This window comes from Hemicordylus capensis, chromosome 9 (assembly GCF_027244095.1).
Source record: "Hemicordylus capensis ecotype Gifberg chromosome 9, rHemCap1.1.pri, whole genome shotgun sequence".
Lineage (NCBI taxonomy): Eukaryota > Metazoa > Chordata > Lepidosauria > Squamata > Cordylidae > Hemicordylus > Hemicordylus capensis.
Window position 1 is genome coordinate 7,747,514 of NC_069665.1, and position 19,233 is coordinate 7,766,746.

The 19,233-nt window shown below is 48.1% G+C and overlaps 1 protein-coding gene across 5 annotated transcripts in view; it reads left to right on the plus strand.

The window, feature by feature from the left end:
- The window catches only part of ESRP2 (epithelial splicing regulatory protein 2), an 85,180-nt gene extending 76,981 nt beyond the window's left edge, over nt 1-8,199 (plus strand). For 4 of the 5 annotated variants that reach the window (XM_053270401.1, XM_053270397.1, XM_053270400.1 and 1 more), the window contains one exon: nt 6,848-8,199. In XM_053270401.1, coding sequence (XP_053126376.1) covers nt 6,848-7,006 — 159 coding nt within the window. In that variant the 3' untranslated portion in view covers nt 7,007-8,199. The remainder of the gene's footprint in view (nt 1-6,847) is intronic. The other variant, XM_053270398.1, reaches the window with a different exon arrangement.
- The last annotated feature ends 11,034 nt before the right edge of the window (nt 8,200-19,233 follow it).

The following is a 19,233-nucleotide window of genomic DNA, read 5'->3' on the forward strand; positions in this document are numbered from 1 at the left end:
TAACAGATGTATTTCATGGAATACTTCCATTTCTACAGTTGGATGTAGGGCTGAGTAAAGGCAACATGTTACACCATTGACTTTGGGGAAGGAGTGGCTGTAATACTTTAAGCCATTGTAAACAGGAAGGAAAGGAAGCGTGGCTTGTGATATGTAAAGAATATTTTCTCTCCAGGAAGCCCTGAACAGATGCAGAGTCCATTTGTCACTTTTCCCCTGAGTTCACATAGCCAGCTTCCAAATTTGTGGTTGAGCAGACTCTAGTCTCAGGCAGTATAGTGAGCACTAGTATTTCTGTAATTTTTAAGCACTGTGCCTAGGAACCTTGCTCGGCAGCCTGGAGTCCTAACAGTTCAGAGAAGGAGCATGGCTGAACTTCAGAGCTAGGGTCAATGGGTGGGTCCCAGAATCCATTGGCCAATTCTTCTTTAATCAACAGCTTATTATTTTCTCGGTGTTGAGTGTTGGTTGGGTGTGTCAACGTATGCTTATGTTCTTGTTCAAAACCATGACATGAGTGCCCTCTTCTATGTATGTGTATACGTAGCAGCTGATATGTGAGCCACCTAGAATTGCAGTGGGGTGCGTCTTATAGTCACCCAGTCCAACCCTTTGCTTGATGCAGGGAATCCAGAGCTAAAGCACCCCCAACCGGCGATTGTCCAGCCTTTGCTGGAAGACCTTCAGTGAGAGAGAGGCCCCCAACCCCTTTGGTCATTGGTTCCATGGTTGAGCTGCTCTTACTATTACCGAGTTTCCCCTAATAGTCAACTGAAATTGAACCTGTAACTTGCACCTATTAGATCTTGTCCTGCCCTCTGGGTCTTTGCCCTCTTCTATGGGATAGCCAAGAATTACACATGGATGCAATTATGAGCTGACCTTTAGTCTGGCACAGTCCCGTCCCCTTAACTCATCAGGCAAAGGAAAGATGTTAACTAGGTTGCAATATGGAGACATTTTGCAAGGAGAAAACCAGCCCTCTTTGAGAAAACATATCTATTGCTCTTTGATGCAGTGTGCCTCCAGGAGTGTGCCTGAGTGTTTCGTGCAGAATTGGTTCGCCTCGGACCGGGGCCAGTCGATGTTTCCGTGATGGAACGGAACTAGGCCCGGTTCTTGCAAACCGGTTCTGCAAAGTAAGGGGCAGCTGGGCAGGGGTGGTAGAAGAGAAGGAAAGCTGCTTACCTAGCTCACTACCACTCACGCTCCCAGCACGGCCCCAAGTGCACACCCCGCCCCAATCCAAGCCGCCGGTTGGGGCCGTGCCGGGAGGTGAGTGGGGGTACCGGCCGCTGCGCCGGGCCAGGTAAATAGCTTTCCCCCCTCTCACCTTCCCTGCCCAGCCTCCCCTTACAGTCCCCCACCCCTGTACTTGTAAAGGGGAATCCTCGCCAGATTTTCCTTTACAGGTACAGTGAGGGAAATAAGTATTTGATCCCCTGCTGATTTTGTCCGTTTGCCCTCTGACACGACCAGGCTATAATTGGAATGGTAGGTTTATTGTAGCTGTGAGAGACAGAATAACAACAAACAAACCCTCAAAAGCCCAGTGCCCAAAAGTCAGCGATGGATTTGCATTGTAGTGAGGGAAATAAGTATTCGATCCCCTATCAACCAGCAAGATTTCAGGCTCCCAGGTGTCTTTTCACTATATGCAGGTAACGAGCTGCGATGAGGAACACCCTCTGTAAGGGAGTGCTCCTAATCCCAGCTTGTTACAGTACCTGTATAAAAGACACCTGTCCATAGAAGCAAGCAATCACTCAGCTTCCAAACTCACCACCATGCCCAAGACCAAAGAGCTGTCGAAGGATGTCAGCGACAAGGTTGTAGACCTGCACAAGGCTGGACTGGGCTACAAGACTATCGCCAAGCAGCTTGGTGAGAAGGTGACTACAGTTGGCACGATAACTCGCAGATGGAAGAAACACAAAATAACTGTCAATCTCCCTTGGTCTGGGGCTCCATGCAAGATCTCACCTCGTGGAGTTGCAATGATCATGAGAACGGTGACAAAGCAGCCCAGAACTACACGGGGGGAACTTGTCAATGATCTCAGGGCAGCTGGAACCATAGTCACCAAGAAAACAATTGGTAACACACTACGCCGTGAAGGACTGAAATCTTGCAGTGCCCGCAAGGTCCCCCTGCTCAAGGCAGCACATGTACAGGCCCGTCTGCAGTTTGCCAATGCACATCTGAATGATCCAGAGGAGAACTGGGCGAAAGTGTTGTGGTCAGATGAGATCAAAATCGAGCTCTTTGGCATCAACTCAACTCGCCGTGTGTGGAGGAGGAGGAATGCTGCCTATGAGCCCAAGAACACCATCCCCACCATCAAACATGGAGGTGGACACATTATGCTTTGGGGGTGTTTTTCTGCTAAGGGGACAGGACACCTTCACCGCATCGAAGGGACGATGGACGGGACCATGTACCGTCAGATCTTGGGTGAGCACCTCCTTCCCTCAGCCAGGGCATTGAGAATGGGTCGTGGATGGGTATTCCAGCATGACAATGACCCAAAACACACAGACAAGGCAACAAAGGAGTGGCTCAAGAAGAAGCACATGAAGGTCCTGGAGTGGCCCAGCCAGTCTCCAGACCTTAATCCCATAGAAAATCTGTGGAGGGAGCTGAAGGTTCGGGTTGCCAAACATCAGCCTCGAAACCTTTCTGACTTGGAGAGGATCTGCAAAGAGGAGTGGGACAACATCCCTCCTGGGTTGTGTGCAAACCTGGTGGCCAACTACAAGAAACGTCTGACCTCTGGGATTGCCAACAAGGGTTTTGCCACCAAGTACTAAGACATCTTTTGTGAAGGGATCGAATACTTATTTCCCTCACTACAATGCAAATCCATCGCTGACTTTTGGGCACTGGGCTTTTGAGGGTTTGTTTGTTGTTGTTCTGTCTCTCACAGCTACAATAAACCTACCATTCCAATTATAGCCTGGTCATTTCTGTGTCAGAGGGCAAACGGACAAAATCAGCAGGGGATCAAATACTTATTTCCCTCACTGTATATCCCGCAAACCAGTTTGGCCCGGTTCAGTGGTCGAAGTGGACTGGACACGGTTCAGCCGGACCAGGGCCAGGTTGGTTTTAATCTAGTTCAGATTTGAACCAAACCGATTCCGTGCACACCCCACTTGCCTCTGGCTTTAATCCTAGACAAAACTGTGCCCTGGATATTGGATGGAATTGCAAGATGCAATAAATACAGAGTTTAGGAATTGATTGGTAGCAAGCATGTGACTAGGTAAAAAGCAGACCCTGCCCAGTATTTCACTTGTGCAAAGATGTTCCTCTAGTGCAAGGCTGTTGCACTACTTGCGCCGAGTCTGGTACCTGCATTCCAGACCAGTGTTGTGTGCAGCAAGAGTGCTGTTTTTCACATCCCTTTGGGAAGTGATCCAATTTTCTTGTGCTGGCAGAACTTTGCTCGTTGTGTAAGCACACACTGTTAGGACGTCTGCCACTGTTTGGAGGTTTGCAGTAGTTTCTGCCACGGCCCATCCCTTTAGCCAACCACCAGCAAGAGGAGAGATGTGTCTGGAAGAGGCAGGTGCCACTTATGGTGAATAACCACAGAGCAGAGTGATGCTGTTCCCAAGCAGATGCAAAGACAATTAATTACATAAGGCCTCACTGAGGCTAGGATGATTCTGTCTGAAATGCTGGTTTCTACACTGAGGGGACTTTTCTGTCTGGAGGAGAAGCCAGTCTCGTGAGGCTCCACCTGCAGTCTGAAGTGGTATAACCCCACTTACCAGCCACCTCGGCAAGAATGACGCATAAGCGCTTCATGTCGGCTATAGCCAGCAGAAGCTTCTCTTCTCATTGGACGTGGTTAAGACATTCGGGCCTTCTTGAATGTGTATTTACTTCTGCACCCTCAAATTCCCCTGAAGGAGGGCAGTAGAGCCTGGACAAATTCCCCTGAAGGAGGGCAGTAGAGCCTGGACAATATGTAGAAGGTCTTGCTTATTGAAAATGAATGCATTAGCCAGCTGGAGTGGGTTGGTAACATCCAGCGCAGGGGTGGGCAAACTTGGCCCTCCAGCTGTTGTCGAACTACAACTCCCATAATGCCTCACTATGGGTCAGTGTGGCTGGGGATGATGGGGGTTGTAGTTCAGCAACAGCTGTAGGGCCAGGTTTGCCCACCCCTAATCTGGGGGGGATGAATGCTCACTGTGGTTTTTCACAAGGTTGTCTTCACCCCTAGAGATGGAAAAGAGGCGACAGCATTGCAAGGCTTTCAGGGTGTTATGCCTTTATTGTCCTGATGGTCGGTCCTGCGGCAGCCAAATGATGTTTTTAAAACTTTTAAAAACACAGGAACTGCCATAAACCTTTTCTCAGTGGTGTTGGAGGACTGGAAATGAAAATTGGCAGGAATGCTCTCCAAAGATCACTCCGTGGAAGGAGTACAATAACGTGTTACCTGTAACCCTAAGCCAGATCTTCTTGTCTGTGGAAAAGTGATTGGCCCTTAGGGACAGGGATGAAGAGAGGGTGACAACACGCAGAAAGCGGTCAGTGCAACAATGCTATCGCCTCTCTTCCATCTTGGGGTGGGGTGGGAGGGGAGGGTAAAATGTTTCCCCAAATCACTACTGTACAAACGTTTGTCCCCTGAGATGGTACCCATGGCCAAGGTTTGTGGGTCTGACTCATGGACTACAGTAGTCGTTGCATTATTCGTTCATTGTGGAACCTTGCCGCCTCCCCCGGCTGCGAATATATTATACTGCTCCAATCGTGCAGTTGTGCCCGTAAAACGCATGGAATAGTGGGAGACCAGTGTGAGTTGAAGTCTCTGGTTTATGTCAGGCTTTGGAGGGTAGATACGATGGAAGCTTCAGATTCCTGGCCTCAGCTAAGCACACTGTGGACATGCCCACATTGGCTGTTGGAGTGTCCCAGTGTTCTAGTGAGTAGGGCAGCCTGTATATTGCAATGTCAGTCATAGCCCCTTGACCCTAGCCTTTTTGAACGGTTCAAAAAGTGGGCACAGCATAGCCACAGAGAGGGGGAGCATGCTGTGTAGCCACAGATCCAGGGGCGTAGTGAAGTTGGAGTGGGCCCAGAGACAAGATTATAAAATGCCCCCACCCCACGCCGAAGCTCAGCTCATGAAGTAAAGAAATCTTAAATGAGGCTGAATAGTGGTAACAAAAAGCACGCATACACATACATACACACACACACACACACACACACACACACACACACACACACACTCTCCTATGTGCCACAATAGAATATCATCCAAAATTATTTTTAAAAAGATTTTGTCAATTGTGGACAATGCCAGTAATTTAATGGGGCTAGAGAAAGACATTCTGTTCTGGTAGCTCCAGATCTTAATGCTCACATCCATTTTGGAGGATGAATACAGCTCAAGGAAGCCCGGGCGGGTGCGTGGGTGGGGGAGTCAGCCATGTGACTTGCCTCTGGGGGGCCCCCGAAGGCAGTGGGCCCCCAGACAACTGTCTCCCCTGGCCCTATCATAGTTACACCCCTGCACAGACCACCCCCAGCACCAACACACTCTGTGACACAGCCCATGCCATCTCCAGTTTTGGTGCTTGTCAGCAGGCGGTGGAGCTGGTCAGCATGCTCTCACCCCCGCTATACTTGGGCATGCTGCACCCATTTCTTGAATGACTCTAGAGAGAATGGGACTGTAGCTCAGAGGTAGAGCAGCTGCATGCAGAAGGTCCCAGGTTCAATCCCTGGCGGCATCTCCAAAGAGGGCTGGGAGAGACTCCTGCCTGCAACCTTGCAGACGCCGCTGCCAGTCAGTGTAGACAAGACTGAGCTAGGTGGACCAAGGGCCTGACTTGGTATATTTATTATTATTATTATTATTATTTATTTAAAATATTTATACCCCGCCCCTCCAGTACACAACTGCTCGGGGTGGCTCACAACAATAAGATAGACACAGATACAATAAAAGTAATAAAAGATAATAAAATAATAAAAGTAATAAAACTAACTAATTTTTTTTAAGTCAGATTAAAAACCACAATTATTAGGTTCAAATTAAAATGGAAAATATAACAAAACAATAATGGAGCATGAAAAAGCCTCATTAAAAACATGTGTTTTCAGTTGTTGTTTTTAAAAAAACTCTGAGGGAAGGGGCCTGGCGAAGTTCTTTGGGGAGGGCGTTCTGAAGCCCAGGGGCCACAACTGAAAAGGCCCTATCTCTAGCCTCCGCCAACCGGATCCCTGTTAGTGGCGGGGCCATGAGCAGGGCCTGAGATGATGAGCGGAGGGCCCCGGCAGGTTCATATGGGTGAATGCGGTCCGACAGGTACCCCGGCCCCAAGCCGTGTAGGGCTTTAAAGGTCAAGACCAGCACCTGGTCTAAGGCTGCTTCTTAGGCTGCCTTGCTCCTCAGAGGGCTCCCGGGCTCTTCTAAGTTGGCCCTGTGGGATGCTTGTGTATGCCCCGAAGAGAGATGTGTGGTCCAAGTTAAGCTGCTGCCCAGTGGCAGCAAATACATCTGAGCAGTATCTTCACGAGAGTACATGTCAGGAGAAGTCCATTGTTCTGCCCATCTCCTTCCTTTCCGGTGACATTCATCCACCCTTCCCCTCCTCTGTGGCTGTAATACAGCCTGGGTGCTTTAAAAGGGGCCGAGCCCTCGACTGGGCAGAGAACGGCTCAGCCAAGTGATGAGCGTCTGCGCCACTTATACAGAGCTGCCGTGGTTGTGCTTTCCGTGGGGCACAAGGTGCCCTGGGCTTGGTTCCATGGAGTGTGCTTGTCTTGGGATTTCCCTGCAGCTGCCTTGCCCCTCTGACCTTCTCCTCCATCCCTGCAGCTCCACGCGGATTCCATCCTCCCGCTTTACAACTTCAGCGGCCAGCCCAGTGGAGAAGCTCTGGTCACTTTCCCCAGCCTGGACTCGGCGAAGAAAGCCGTGGCCGAGAGAAGCGGGTGCCTCCTGGGAAGCCACCGTGTGGAGCTCTGCCTGATCTAACCTATTGACTGTGGTGGGGGCGAGGCCAGAGAAGCCCACCCCAAACATTTTTGAGAACAGGTCTTCCACTCACCAAAGTGCGTCCTCATCCCGATGGGAGAGGGCAGTGGTCCTTGCGGGGGCTTCGACTGAGTGGGGCAGGACATTCCCCCGCTCCCCACAGACCTAATATTCTAGTGCTAGAATGTGGCCATGAAAATCCTCGCCCTCTTAATTTGGAGTTAATTTGAGCACTTGAGCAGTTGCATCCTCCGTGGACTGCTACGTTTTGCTTTGTTTTATATATGAGTTTGAAGTGAAAGGTTTAAGCCTAGAGATTTCCTTCCAGTGGTATTTGGAATCCACACTTGCCAAATATGTCCCCCTTTCTGGGGAGTGATGCAGGATGGAATGCCCTTTCATCAAGAGGGGACTTGTGGAAATTGCTTTTTTTCTTTTTTCAAATATAGCCTGGCAATCCTATCCAATGTTTTGTTCTTGTTAGCTTTCCTTTGATGCCTGGGAAGCTGCATCCAAATGGAATAACATTTCCTTTTTTTAAAGTCCATGTTTGTGAGGTACAATGTATGTAAAAGAAAGCCATATTTCAGTCTCCAAAACATTAACGCTGCCAACCTGTAAACCAAACAAACCCAGAACTTATAAATCTTCCAAGAATGGCACATAAACGTTGAGGACTAGTAAATTATATATTTTGTTTTATTTAAACATCATAGCTCTCAGATACTACATTAAAAGGGGTTGTTTTTTGTTCTAGTTTATGTGCATGCCATTTGTTTACAACATTATACTTTATTTGTATATTACGAAGCAACAAGAGAAGTTGAATCTAAGACCAGCTAGTGCATGTCTTTTTTTTTTTAAAAAATGTGAGTGTATGTATATACATGTTCAAAGAATTTAGTTTTATGTTGTGTAGCGTGTGCTGAAGCATCTACTGACAAAGCACTAAACGATTTTGTTTTTACCATGCCTTAATCCAAGACTTTCCCAAAATGTGCAATAACAGCAGAGGGAACCTGTTTGTGCAAGAGACTTCTGGGTACCTGTAAGTACAGGGATCACCATCTTCTTCTTCTTCTTCTTTGCTAAGCATGTACAAGTGAGTAGTACTTAAAGGGAATCAGACCCCCCCCCCTCCCAATGATGTATGCCTCCTTATATCACAAATAATAAAGAGCCTTGAAAAATAATGTTGGCTTGATTGAACTTGGAGGAGATCTGGTCTTGTGGTAGCAAGCATGAATTGACCCCTTTGTTAAGCAGGGTCTGCCTTGGTTTGCATTTGGATGGGTGACTACCTGTGAGCACTGCAGGATATTCCCCTTAGGGGATGGTGAACCATTTTGGCAGCAGAGTTCCTGGCAGAGGTGTGTGGGCCAGGATAAGACAATGGAAAGCCGACAAAGAGAAAACGGCAGAAGTCATGGTAAGAGATGACGAGGGACGTCAGGTTGTAAAGAGAAGTGGCATGATTTCATGATGGACTTTAGCCCTGGAAGGCAAAGAGAAGAGAGGAATGGAAGAGATTATGACGCTGGGCCTATATAAGAGAGGAGGTAGTGGTGCTGCCGATGGATGGGAGGGTGGCTTAAGAGGAAAGATGAGTTTGATCACGGACATGTTGAGCGTGAGTCGTTGCTGAAGTACCCGAGGGGAAATATCCGATCGAGCAAAAGAGAGAGACTGAATCGAAAGCAGCAGGGAAGTTGGGGAGGAAGAGTCCAGAGTCGAGGCTTATGGACCGGACAGACTGGTGACTTTGGTGAGGAAAGAAGCCAGACTGCAGGCAGGCAGTCAACAGAGCTGGAGAGGAGAAAGTGAAGGTGGCAGGAGTTAGCAGCTGGGCACCTGGAGTTTGGAGATGGAGGGTGGGGGTGGCTGTTTGGAGAGGAAGAAACCATGGCATGTTTGAGCGCAGCAGGGAAGGAGCCAGAAGGGTGGATGATGTGGTGGCTGGGGAGGAGAGGCGCTGGAGAGCCAGGGTTACCTACCCCCACGGTAAGAGAGCTGTGGCATTCTAGTGCAAATATACCCACATGTGAAATAATGGGCTGCGGATAACATTTCACGCATCCGATGGAAGGTGGGCCCTAGTTCATGAGAGCTTTGGCCACATTAATTTTGTTTGTCTTCATGGTGCCAAAAGACACTCCTGTGTTTTGCTATAGGACTACCTTGGCTACCTCTCTAGGAGTTGTTGTCACCACAAAATGCAGCATGCAAGCACATTTACAGAGGTATATTATTCCTCCTTTCTTCCACAGAACTCAAGGCAGCATACACAGGATGGCCGGCTGGCAGGCAGGAAGCCAGAGGAGATAGACTGAAAGGGACCCACTGAGGGGTTAAACAAGGACACGCGGATAATCAGCTTCAAGCGAGAAGGTAGAAAGCGGAGGAGGAGAGGGGTGGTAGGTGGTTTTAGCACTGGAGTGGGCAGCAAGTGAGTGGCCAGAGGGAGGGGGCTGCCTTCAGGGGGGCAGGAAATAAAACACTGGGATTTCCTAAAACTGGTATGCATCAGAAAGGAGTGGTCATGGTGTCTGACCTGGTACAGGCGGACCTCATTATTTGCAGGGGTTAGGTTCTGTGCCTACAACCATGAATGACGAAGCATTACGTCAATGGGAATTTGGGCGTTTGGTTCCAGAGTCTTGGGAAATGGCCCCATAATTGGAGGGGCTGGGAAAAGTGCACCCCAGTGTGCCTTGGCCACCTTGGATATTATGCTCTCCCCCTCCCCACAGCCGCCCCCCAGCCCCTCCAGGAATGCATAAAGTACAATATCGTGCAGTAATGTGAGATCGAAGACTCCTCACCCTGCTGTTGTCGTCCAGCACGTAGCAGCATGAACCCCAGGCCTCATTGGTTGTCAGGTGGGCCAGGGAGGCATCACCGCACACACAGGGGTTCTGTGTCCTCTGGCAGTAAAGCTGAAACCAAAGACGCAATGGCCCGCTGATCTCCCTTGCAGTCACCAACCAGACTTACTCCACTGCAACAATGGGACTAACTCGAGAATTGGGTACAATGCCCTGTGCTACTGGCATTTTGCCCTCTAGCATGTATGTAAGTATGGGTTGTGTATCTGGAAGTCCACAGTGACACTTGTGCAGGAAAACTAGTCTCATGTGAAGCTTTGATGCTGAAGCAAGGGTCTGAAGAAATGTCTCTCTTCTGCCAGTAGATGTCACCTTCACACTGAGTCTGTACTAATAATTGAAGCACAACTAGTTTGTTGTTTTAGCTAGTTTTCAATACCGCTGGTCCATAAAACCTATCCCAAGGCTGACGCTTCCCTCCTGCAGCCTCTGATAATACTTATAACCATTTAAAACCCAGGCATAGTACACAATAAACACACTATTGAGAAATAGCTAATCCATTCGGGCGCCTGCTTTTAGCCAACAATATTTCTGAGAAATGCTGTTCCTTTGAAAGTCTGCTCTTGCTTTCCATTCCTGTCACTCAACATTAATGGGAATATTGAATAGCCGTTCTCCAGTTGTCAGAGCAGCTTACAAAGGGAGATGCCCACAGAAAGGAGAACAGAGCAAAGGTGGACTGGATTTGGGACCCCCACCATCTGCAACTCAGCAATATGGTGCATCGGTGTTAGATGCTTGCTGACATCCTGTAGCTTCTTGCCTGCACTCAGTGTGTGGCATTCAACAATCTATGCGAGGGACACTTTATTTTTAAACCAGTCTTCCTACAAGTGTGTGTGGGAGGAAGAAAATGTTGTTTTTTTCCTCCAGAAGGAAGCTCAAATATCAGACCTGGTTGAAGCTCCATTTGCTGCGTCCTGTAGCACAGAGGCCATCAAGCACGTTGATCTTCAGGGATCTTTTTCCACATTGCTTTGGCTGCTGCTGTACATTACAGAGGATTCTGGGGTATGCTAAACAACATTATGTAGACAGTTGATACAAGCCAGCGTGGTGTAGTGGTTAGAGTGCTGGACTAGGACCGGGGAGACCAGAGTCCAAATCCCCATTCAGCCACGAGCCTTGCTGGGTGACTCTGGGCCAGTCACTTCTCTCTCAGCCTAACCTGCTTCACAGGGTTGTTGTGAAAGAGAAACTCAAGTATGTAGTACACCGCTCTGGGCTCCTTGGAGGAAGAGCGGGATATAAAATGTAAAATTATAATAATAAATGTGCATCCTTGGATATACTCCACACAGTTGCAGGGGTATATTTTCTCCTATTTCCCAAAGGAAAACCTGTAGACATGCAAACCTCTATTGCTGCTCTGCACCCTTCCTGCCCTCCTAATTTTACATGCAGAAGGTTCCTCTCTGCCCCTTGATAATTTATGCTGCAGCCTCTAGTGCCTGTTGGGGCTCTAGTCTACAACACAGAGCCTGTCCAGCTAGGCGAGTTTTAGAAGCAGCACGTGTGTGAAATTTTCACATCTCGTATTTCCCAATTACATAAATGAACAATGCTGAATGCACTATTATGTATACTAGAATATATAGTGGGGGAAAGGTTTGATTAAAAAAAGAATTCTATCACTTATTAATGGATCAGTAATTCAAAATAGACATATCATGTCCAAGAGAAGCAGAAGCTCTTTCAGAGTCAAGTTTCCTCTGGGAGTTAATTAAATAAAATTGTTGAAGTTGAAATCCTGCAAGTTAAACTTTACTTCACTTTTGCAAGCACATCATTATTATATATTCACTTGCTTGAACTTTCCAAGCAGTGTAATGTATGCAAGGTGACTTCTTGCATCGGCCTCAACTACTAGTATACTGTAATGGTCCCTAGAAACAAGAGAAAAAGGTCCCCCCCAGTTCTGTTTTTCCAGCTATCTCCCTCGCCCCCCCACCAATTTTACTTAGAGTAGGACTTCCTTCAAGCCTAGCTAATTCTCTCTGTGTGGATGGGTGGTTGCGTGTGGATGAATGGACACAGTGTACCAAGGAAGAAACAAACATTATTTCCTGCTTTTCAAACATCATTTCCCTGGCATTTCATTTTACTGTGGGTACCATTTGTCCTAATGCACAGCCCATGAATCAGCTTTGCTAAATGCTTGGAAATACAAGTGAAGCCTCTTGCTACCTACTGAAATAGCCCTTTAATGGATGTTGCTGGCAAAGGGGGAGGGGGAGGCCACAGAGAATGAGAACTTGCCTCCGACAAGTCTTTCGTGAAGCTGAGGGCAAGACCTAGTTTGGGGGGTGGGGGACGGACAGGACTCTTATCTCTATACTCCCTGAAATCCAGCTGTACCCACAACTAGGTGTGTAACAGGTGCGGAGAATCAGAAATGCCAGTGCACATTAAGAATACTGCACTGGACCGTTGAGTTGAACCTAGGGCTGCACAACATCAATCCTCCTGCAGGATGTTGGACTGCAGCTCCCATCATCTCTGACTGAGGATGATGGGAGTGGTAGTCCAACATCCTGCAGGAGGGCTGCTGTTGTGCATCAGGCACACACCTAGGTTATCCTTTTTTGAGACAGTGACCTATACCCAGCAGCACTAGGAAGTACTAATAATGTGTTGAGCAAAGTGGCAGAGGATTTAGAGCCAGCAAGATGCCTCTCGGTGCCAGTTGCAGGGGAGCAACAGCAGCAGAAAGGGCCTGCCCTCACCTCTTGCCTTTGGGCTTCTCAGGGGCATCTGGTGGGCTACTGTGGGGAAACAGGATGCTGGGCTAAACGGGCCTTGGGTCTGATCCAGCCAGGCTGTTCTTATGTTCTTGACACAGTCTGGTGTTAGGAGGGTCTCTAGCTTGGGGCTATCTGGGGCCAGCATTTTTATCATTAAAAAGGACTTGTTCATCTTTGCACTAGCAGTTCTCTTCTGCACTAGTCATGTCTCCCTAGGGATGTGGGACCTCTAAAACACCATCCTTCTAATGTGGCTCAAGACAGCACACATTGCCTATCCTATCATCACAACAAACCTGCTAAGCAGGGTTAGGTTGAGAGCAAACGTCCTACAGCCAAATTCAGAGTTGTACATGGTGATCATTTCTGCAGATGTGCAAAAGGAGAGAGAAGCAGTGTCCAAAAATGTGTCAAGCATTGTGGGACCCTTGGGAACATATTTCCAGAGGAAAAGGTGCAATCATCAAGGATTGCCTGTCCCCCTCCATGCATGCTGGAAGCATGTTCCTTCCACAGCTAGCTCTTAGTTTGAGCTATTCATTGGCCTGCGTCCAAAATCAAAGTTCTGTCCAGTGCACCATAGTGGGTCACCACCCTGAAATAGCAGCTCTTTTTCACAGCTACTGATTAATTTCAATACATACAATTTCATCATTTTCACGAGTAGAAAGAAATAAGACCAAGGGAGGCCACAAAAATAGGGGGCAGGATCTTTTCTAAGAAATGTGTGTGCATAGAGCAGGGGGCAGGGGTGGAATTCTGCTTCCTACTGTACGTGCATCGTGAATGTCCCCGCAGAGGAAAGCAGGTGGTGACAGGCACAATATTGATGCACCCTGTCCAATTTCCACTGCGCTTCCATCAGCTAATTAATATTAGCATAGCTCACTTGAGCTTGAAAAGATGCCAAGTGGAACGGATTGCAAAAATTCGTACTGGCAAAGCAAACTGGTTTCACTAACAGGGAAAAAAGCACACAAATGCATCTCACCAAGGATGTTCAAGCTGGCACCCATGGCCCTGTCTCCAGGAACATCTTGGAACGTAGAAAGCTGCCATATACCGAGTCAGACCATTGGTCTATCTAGCTCAGTATTGCCTACCCAGACTGGCAGCAGCTTCTCCAATTCCGCAGGCAGGAGCCTCACTCAGCCCTCTCTTGGAGATGCTGCCAGGGAGGGAACGTGGAACCTTCTGCCTGCAAGCAGGCAGGTGCTCTTCCTAGAGTGTCTCTCTTCCCATCCCCTAAGGGGCCTCTATCTTACAGTGCTTGCATGTAGTCTCCCATTCAAATGCAAAACAGGGCAGACCCTGCTTAGCTAAGGGGCCAGTGCATGCTTGCTACCACAAGACCAGATCTCCTCTCCTCTCCTGCAAATGAAGAACACAGACAGGTGAGACCAAGTGGTTGACGCTTGAGAAACCAGAGCATGAACTGTGAGCTCCCAAAGGCTGCAGCTGAAATCTTAACCAGCAAGATACTCATTGGCCAGCTTTACATATACTGCAGCACCTGAAGTCATAATAGGCTGCCACAGTCCCGGGAACACACAATGACAATACGAAACATGCTGGTGTATCCTACCCTGCGTGTGACGTGGAACTCAACAGCTGCAGTTCAGTTCTAAGCCCAACTAGTGCATGTCTTGAATTTGTGTGTAGCACTAAATAATTTCATGTTTACTGTGCCTTGATCCAAGATTCCCAAAATGTGCAACAGCAGTCAAAGAAAGTGGTAGGAGCCTGTTTGTGCAAAAGGTTTCTGGATACCTGTAAATACAGGGATCATCTTTTTTGTTTGTTAAGCATGTACAACAAAGCAAGATTGACCATGTTTTTGCATTTGTTTTTCAACTGTGTCCACAAAGCAGATAACGTTTAATTTATTTCCCACTTTTTTGTCTGAGGAGCCCAGAGCACAGTGTACATGGTAATGTTTATTTGCACAACATGCCTGTGAGGAAGGTTAAGCTGAGAGCTAAGCAACTGGCCCAGAGTCACCCAGTGAGGTTCATGGCTGAATGGGGGTTTGAACTCAGGTCTCCCTGGTCCAACACTCTACCCACTACACCACACTAGCTTAAAACAAAATCTGTCAAAAGCAACACAACTTCTAAACAACTTAACCAACAGATCTCAGCAGCAGGCTCAGTGTCTGTCAGGAAAACAGAGACCTCATTTTGAAGGCCTGGCAGAACATACATTTTTATCCATCTCTGAAAAGAGGCAGGTGCTTGGGCCAAATCAGCCTCCTGGACAAGGGCCTTCTTGTCTTCTCCCAAACTTGGGAGCCCTTGCTTGAGAGTGTTTCATATATGTTCTTAGTAATCCTTTCCACAGTCCTGAAAGTTAAACAGTAAAGCATGCCGACGAGTCAGTGTCAACTCCTGGCGCCCGCAGAGCCCCGTGGTTTTCTTTGGTAGAATACAGGAAGGGTTTCCTATTACCATCTCCCGTGCAGTAAGAGATGATGCCTTTCAGCACCTTCCTATATCGCTGCTGCCCAATATAGGTGTTTCCCATAGACTGGGTAACATACCAGCGGGGATTCGGACCAGCAACCTCTAGTGTGCTAGTCAAGTCATTTCCTCACGGTGCCATTAGGTGGCATTCCTGAAAGCTAGGTCCTCATTGCATTTTGTGGCGTGCCAGAGAGAGGCAGGCACCACTTAATGGCCGGCTTCCCACCTAACATGGCAGTTGAGTTTGCTGTGAGTTGCTTCAGTCCTAAGAGCCTGTGTGAGCCCTACCTATGGTAACAATACACCAAGATTACACCGGTTGTATGGCATATACTGTGCTAGTTGTGGCGCTGAACCAGACCGCTGTAACTTTGAAGTGAGTTGCCCGCTGTCCAGTTCCATGCCACAAGTAGGGTACGATACGCCGAGATTTGGTATGTCAGAGAAACTCGCCAATCTTGGCGTATCGTTACTGCAACAGCCGAGGACTCAAGGTTGAGAGCCCCTGCCCTCAGGCACGAAAGCGAGCCTGTTCCCCAAGGAGGGCTACATCCCTGTTTCCCTTCCAGCTCAGACTGAAGTGAGTTGCTCGACACCCATCCCTCTGCTGCATGGCACAATGTTTTTCCAGTGTAGACAGACAAGTGCAGTTACCTTGTTTGCTCTTGAAGGGCAACCAGCTTCTGTCACAGCTCTTCATCTTGAGATCATGCTGCCTAGAATAAATTACAGACTAATTGCCCATGTGACATGGCAGCAGCAGGAGACGGGCAGCTCCATTCCCAGGGGGTTAGTCATCGTCGGCACCTCTTTGCCTCATCAGTTCACACAAGCACTAGCCGATTACACAGGGGAAAGCCGGAACCCACAAGCCAGTTATCCTCCTGTCAACTGATTTGTGGTTCCCGAGTTACACTTGAATTACCTCTTAATTACACAGCAACCAAGTGGAGCAAGGTTCAAACCTTCCCAGCTATATTTAGAAAGTGCTCAGAGCTCACTGCTTCATGGGAAATCATTGGCACCTCCAATCTGCCCCAATCTATTTATAACGCAAAAGCCATCCATAAAGTCAGACACACCATCAAGGAGACGAATCCTAAATTGGTCAGGGATCTTGCTAGATCATATGATCGGGATCTTTGCTCTTTCCTTACATCGCCCAAAGCTACCAGCTTCAGTGCTACTATCGATCTGGAATTTGTGAATCTTGCACCTAGAGCTAACACATGCTGGCCTTGGGCCGAAATAAACAAATAAAATAATAAACCTAGAGCTAACACTCCATTCTTGGAGAGTGGGTGGTAATGAACATGTAAAGCTGGACTCTGCAGGAGGCATTTTCCCCTGGCAGTGGATTTCCACTCTCAGACAGACACATCTTTCCCAGTCCTGCTAGCCGAAATCCTTTCCCGACGCAGAGATGCCAAGGACTTAATCTAGAACGTTCTGCATATGAAGCAGATGTGCTGATCTTTGATCGTTAGAAACTGAATTGAATTGTAGCAGATACTGCTGAATTTCCCCCCAAGATGGGTTATATAAAAAGATAGCACGATTATTTGCTTACTACTACTTTTCACTCTAGCAGCACGGCATAGGGTAGCAGACGCCCTCTTCTACCAGCTCTAACTGGTGGGACTAACCACTGCTGAGCCGGAGTAGTTCCCTTGCATGCAGTAGGAAGTCAGCAAAGCAGCTGATAAGGAGGGAAGCCAGCCACGTCCTGATCCCACGCAGCTTGGCATCACTAATCGTGTCAACCATTTTCACTCACAGCTTTACAAATCCAGTCGTCTCAAATATTATGCTGGGGAAACAATATTGGGAAGGGTAACATACTGAAGAGGGCTACCCAAGTGATAATATGTTACAAGCGACCTGTATCTTGTGACCAAGTGACCTTGGAGGTTCAACGGGGTTCTCCATCTTTGTCTCTCATAATGAGGGAAGGTCAAATACAGGGACGTAGCTAGGGGAGAGGGGGCCTGTGTTCACCCCTCTCTCCCAACGGCCCCTTGGAGTGAGGGAGATAATGAAGAAGATAGGGAGGGGTGGAGCTGGGGGGCCCTCAGGAGCCCGGGTTCTTTGAACCCATCTGCTCCATAGCTACACCCCTGGTTAAGGATCACTAGAAGTTAACACCAGCGACTCCCTCTCCAAACTGGGGACAAATGGCCTACCCTAGCCAGATCCACCTCAGGTAATGGCTTTTGGAGGATCAGCCGAGGAACTTCATGATGGGTCCAGATTTCCTCCAGATGCACTGGCGCTCTGCTCGAAGAGAGTGAATGCAATTTGCTTTGGAAGGAGTACTAAATTAAAAACGGCAGTGGGCTATTAACCTAGAGAACGAAGGTACAGGGTTCCTTGCAGATGGCCTTCTATGCTCGGGGGGCTTCCCCCCCCCCATTGGACCTGGTGTCCTTATCACTTATCTGGCGCTCTAAGCTTTTCAGTTCATCCTTGATTTCTCTTGCATTTTAGGCTCTTGGAATGAGTTCTCCCCAAACGTTTCAGGACATTTTGGGCAAAAACTAGATTTGAATTCCCACTGGGGAGGAGCAGTCCCCCTCCCCCGGTTCTCTGAAGGGAACAATGATTCGGCCAGCACCTCATGGTTCTCCTCTGGCAAGTCCACCACAGCAAAACTGCTTTCCAAAGTGGTATCAATCTCACAGTGCCAGCTCTAGAGCTATCCATTTTACTTTACTTGGCCTCATGGCTCTTCTGTGGACTCCAGGGTGAGTCCACAGAACCATGACCCTTCCACCTCACAGCCCCCAACACCACCACACGACATACATAGACAAAGCTCCCAGATACCACTGGACTAGCAAATTTCTACACTTAATGCCCAAACCACCCAACCCCACTATGGCCTAATCCTGCAAAAAGACATGCCAGGAACCACCTGCCTGGCTGTAAAATACAGTATAAAATAAGTTTTTAAAAAACAGTATCCATAGGAGGAAGACGCCCAGAATGAGCTTGACACATGCTAAATTCCTTTTCTCAGGGTTGCGGATGTCAGATCTCTGGCTTTATGCTGGTCTCAGGTAGAGAGTCAGAGAGAGACATTTAGCATGTGCCTCCAGAAGGCGCCAGCTTTAAATACTTGTAAAAGGGATGGAGTGAAACATCGGCTTGCGCTCAGCCCCACTGAAAAGCCATCCAAATCATCAGACCCTCAACATGGGAGCTTTAAAAATAGATTTTACCATAGCCTGAATCCTCCTCCAGTTTCTTCCCAGGTGTGAGGCATTTTCCTTTTAATATTTCATCTAAATGGTTCATTTTATGTTCGCATCTCTTTGCAATGAATAATGTATTGTACATAAGTGTAAATGGCACTTTAGAAAAGAACATAAGCAAAAGGTCCCTGCCCTGAAGAGTTTACAGAATTCTAGTGTGATGGGAAGCTGGCTTTCTTGCTTCTGTTTACCACTAGCCCAGGCTGAAAAGTAAGAGGTACTCTCCATAGATTCAGCAGAGTGTGTCTGGTATCTTGTCAGCAGAATCAAAGGGCCCATTTTTAATTTCTCTCTCTTTCTCTCTGTGGATACAGTTCTGAGCCATCATGCCTGCATGCAGTTGTGGATGGCATACAGCTGCCTGAATGCTGGCAAGAGTCAAGATGGTCCAGCTTTCTTGCTTCAAGTGCTCAGCTAATCAGGAGTGAGTGCCTGTGGAACTAGTGCCCGCCCGCCCTGTGCTAGTTCTGTAGTCAGGACCAGGCTTCTCTCTAAGGCAGGTACACGCTCACAAGCTTTTTGATGTCTGCTCAGTTATTTTAGATCCCACTCAGGTTGAATCATCAGCTGCGGTGGCACAGCTGGGAAGCAGCTTGCCTAGGGAGCAAGAGGCTGTTCATTTGAATCCCTGCTGGCGTACTTCCCAAACTGTGCCTAGTAAATCCATTTGGGCAGCAGTGATATAGGAAGGCGCTGGAGGCAGATGGCCACTTCAGTGACAACAGCAAAGGCATCCTCTCATACCGCGCAGGAGGAAGGCAATGGTAAACCCCTCCTGTAGTCTACCAAGAAAACCACATGGCTCTGTGGTCGCCTGGAGTCGACGCCAACTCAGTGACACAATCTTTCCTTTTCCAGGTTGAATCACAAGGCCCCATT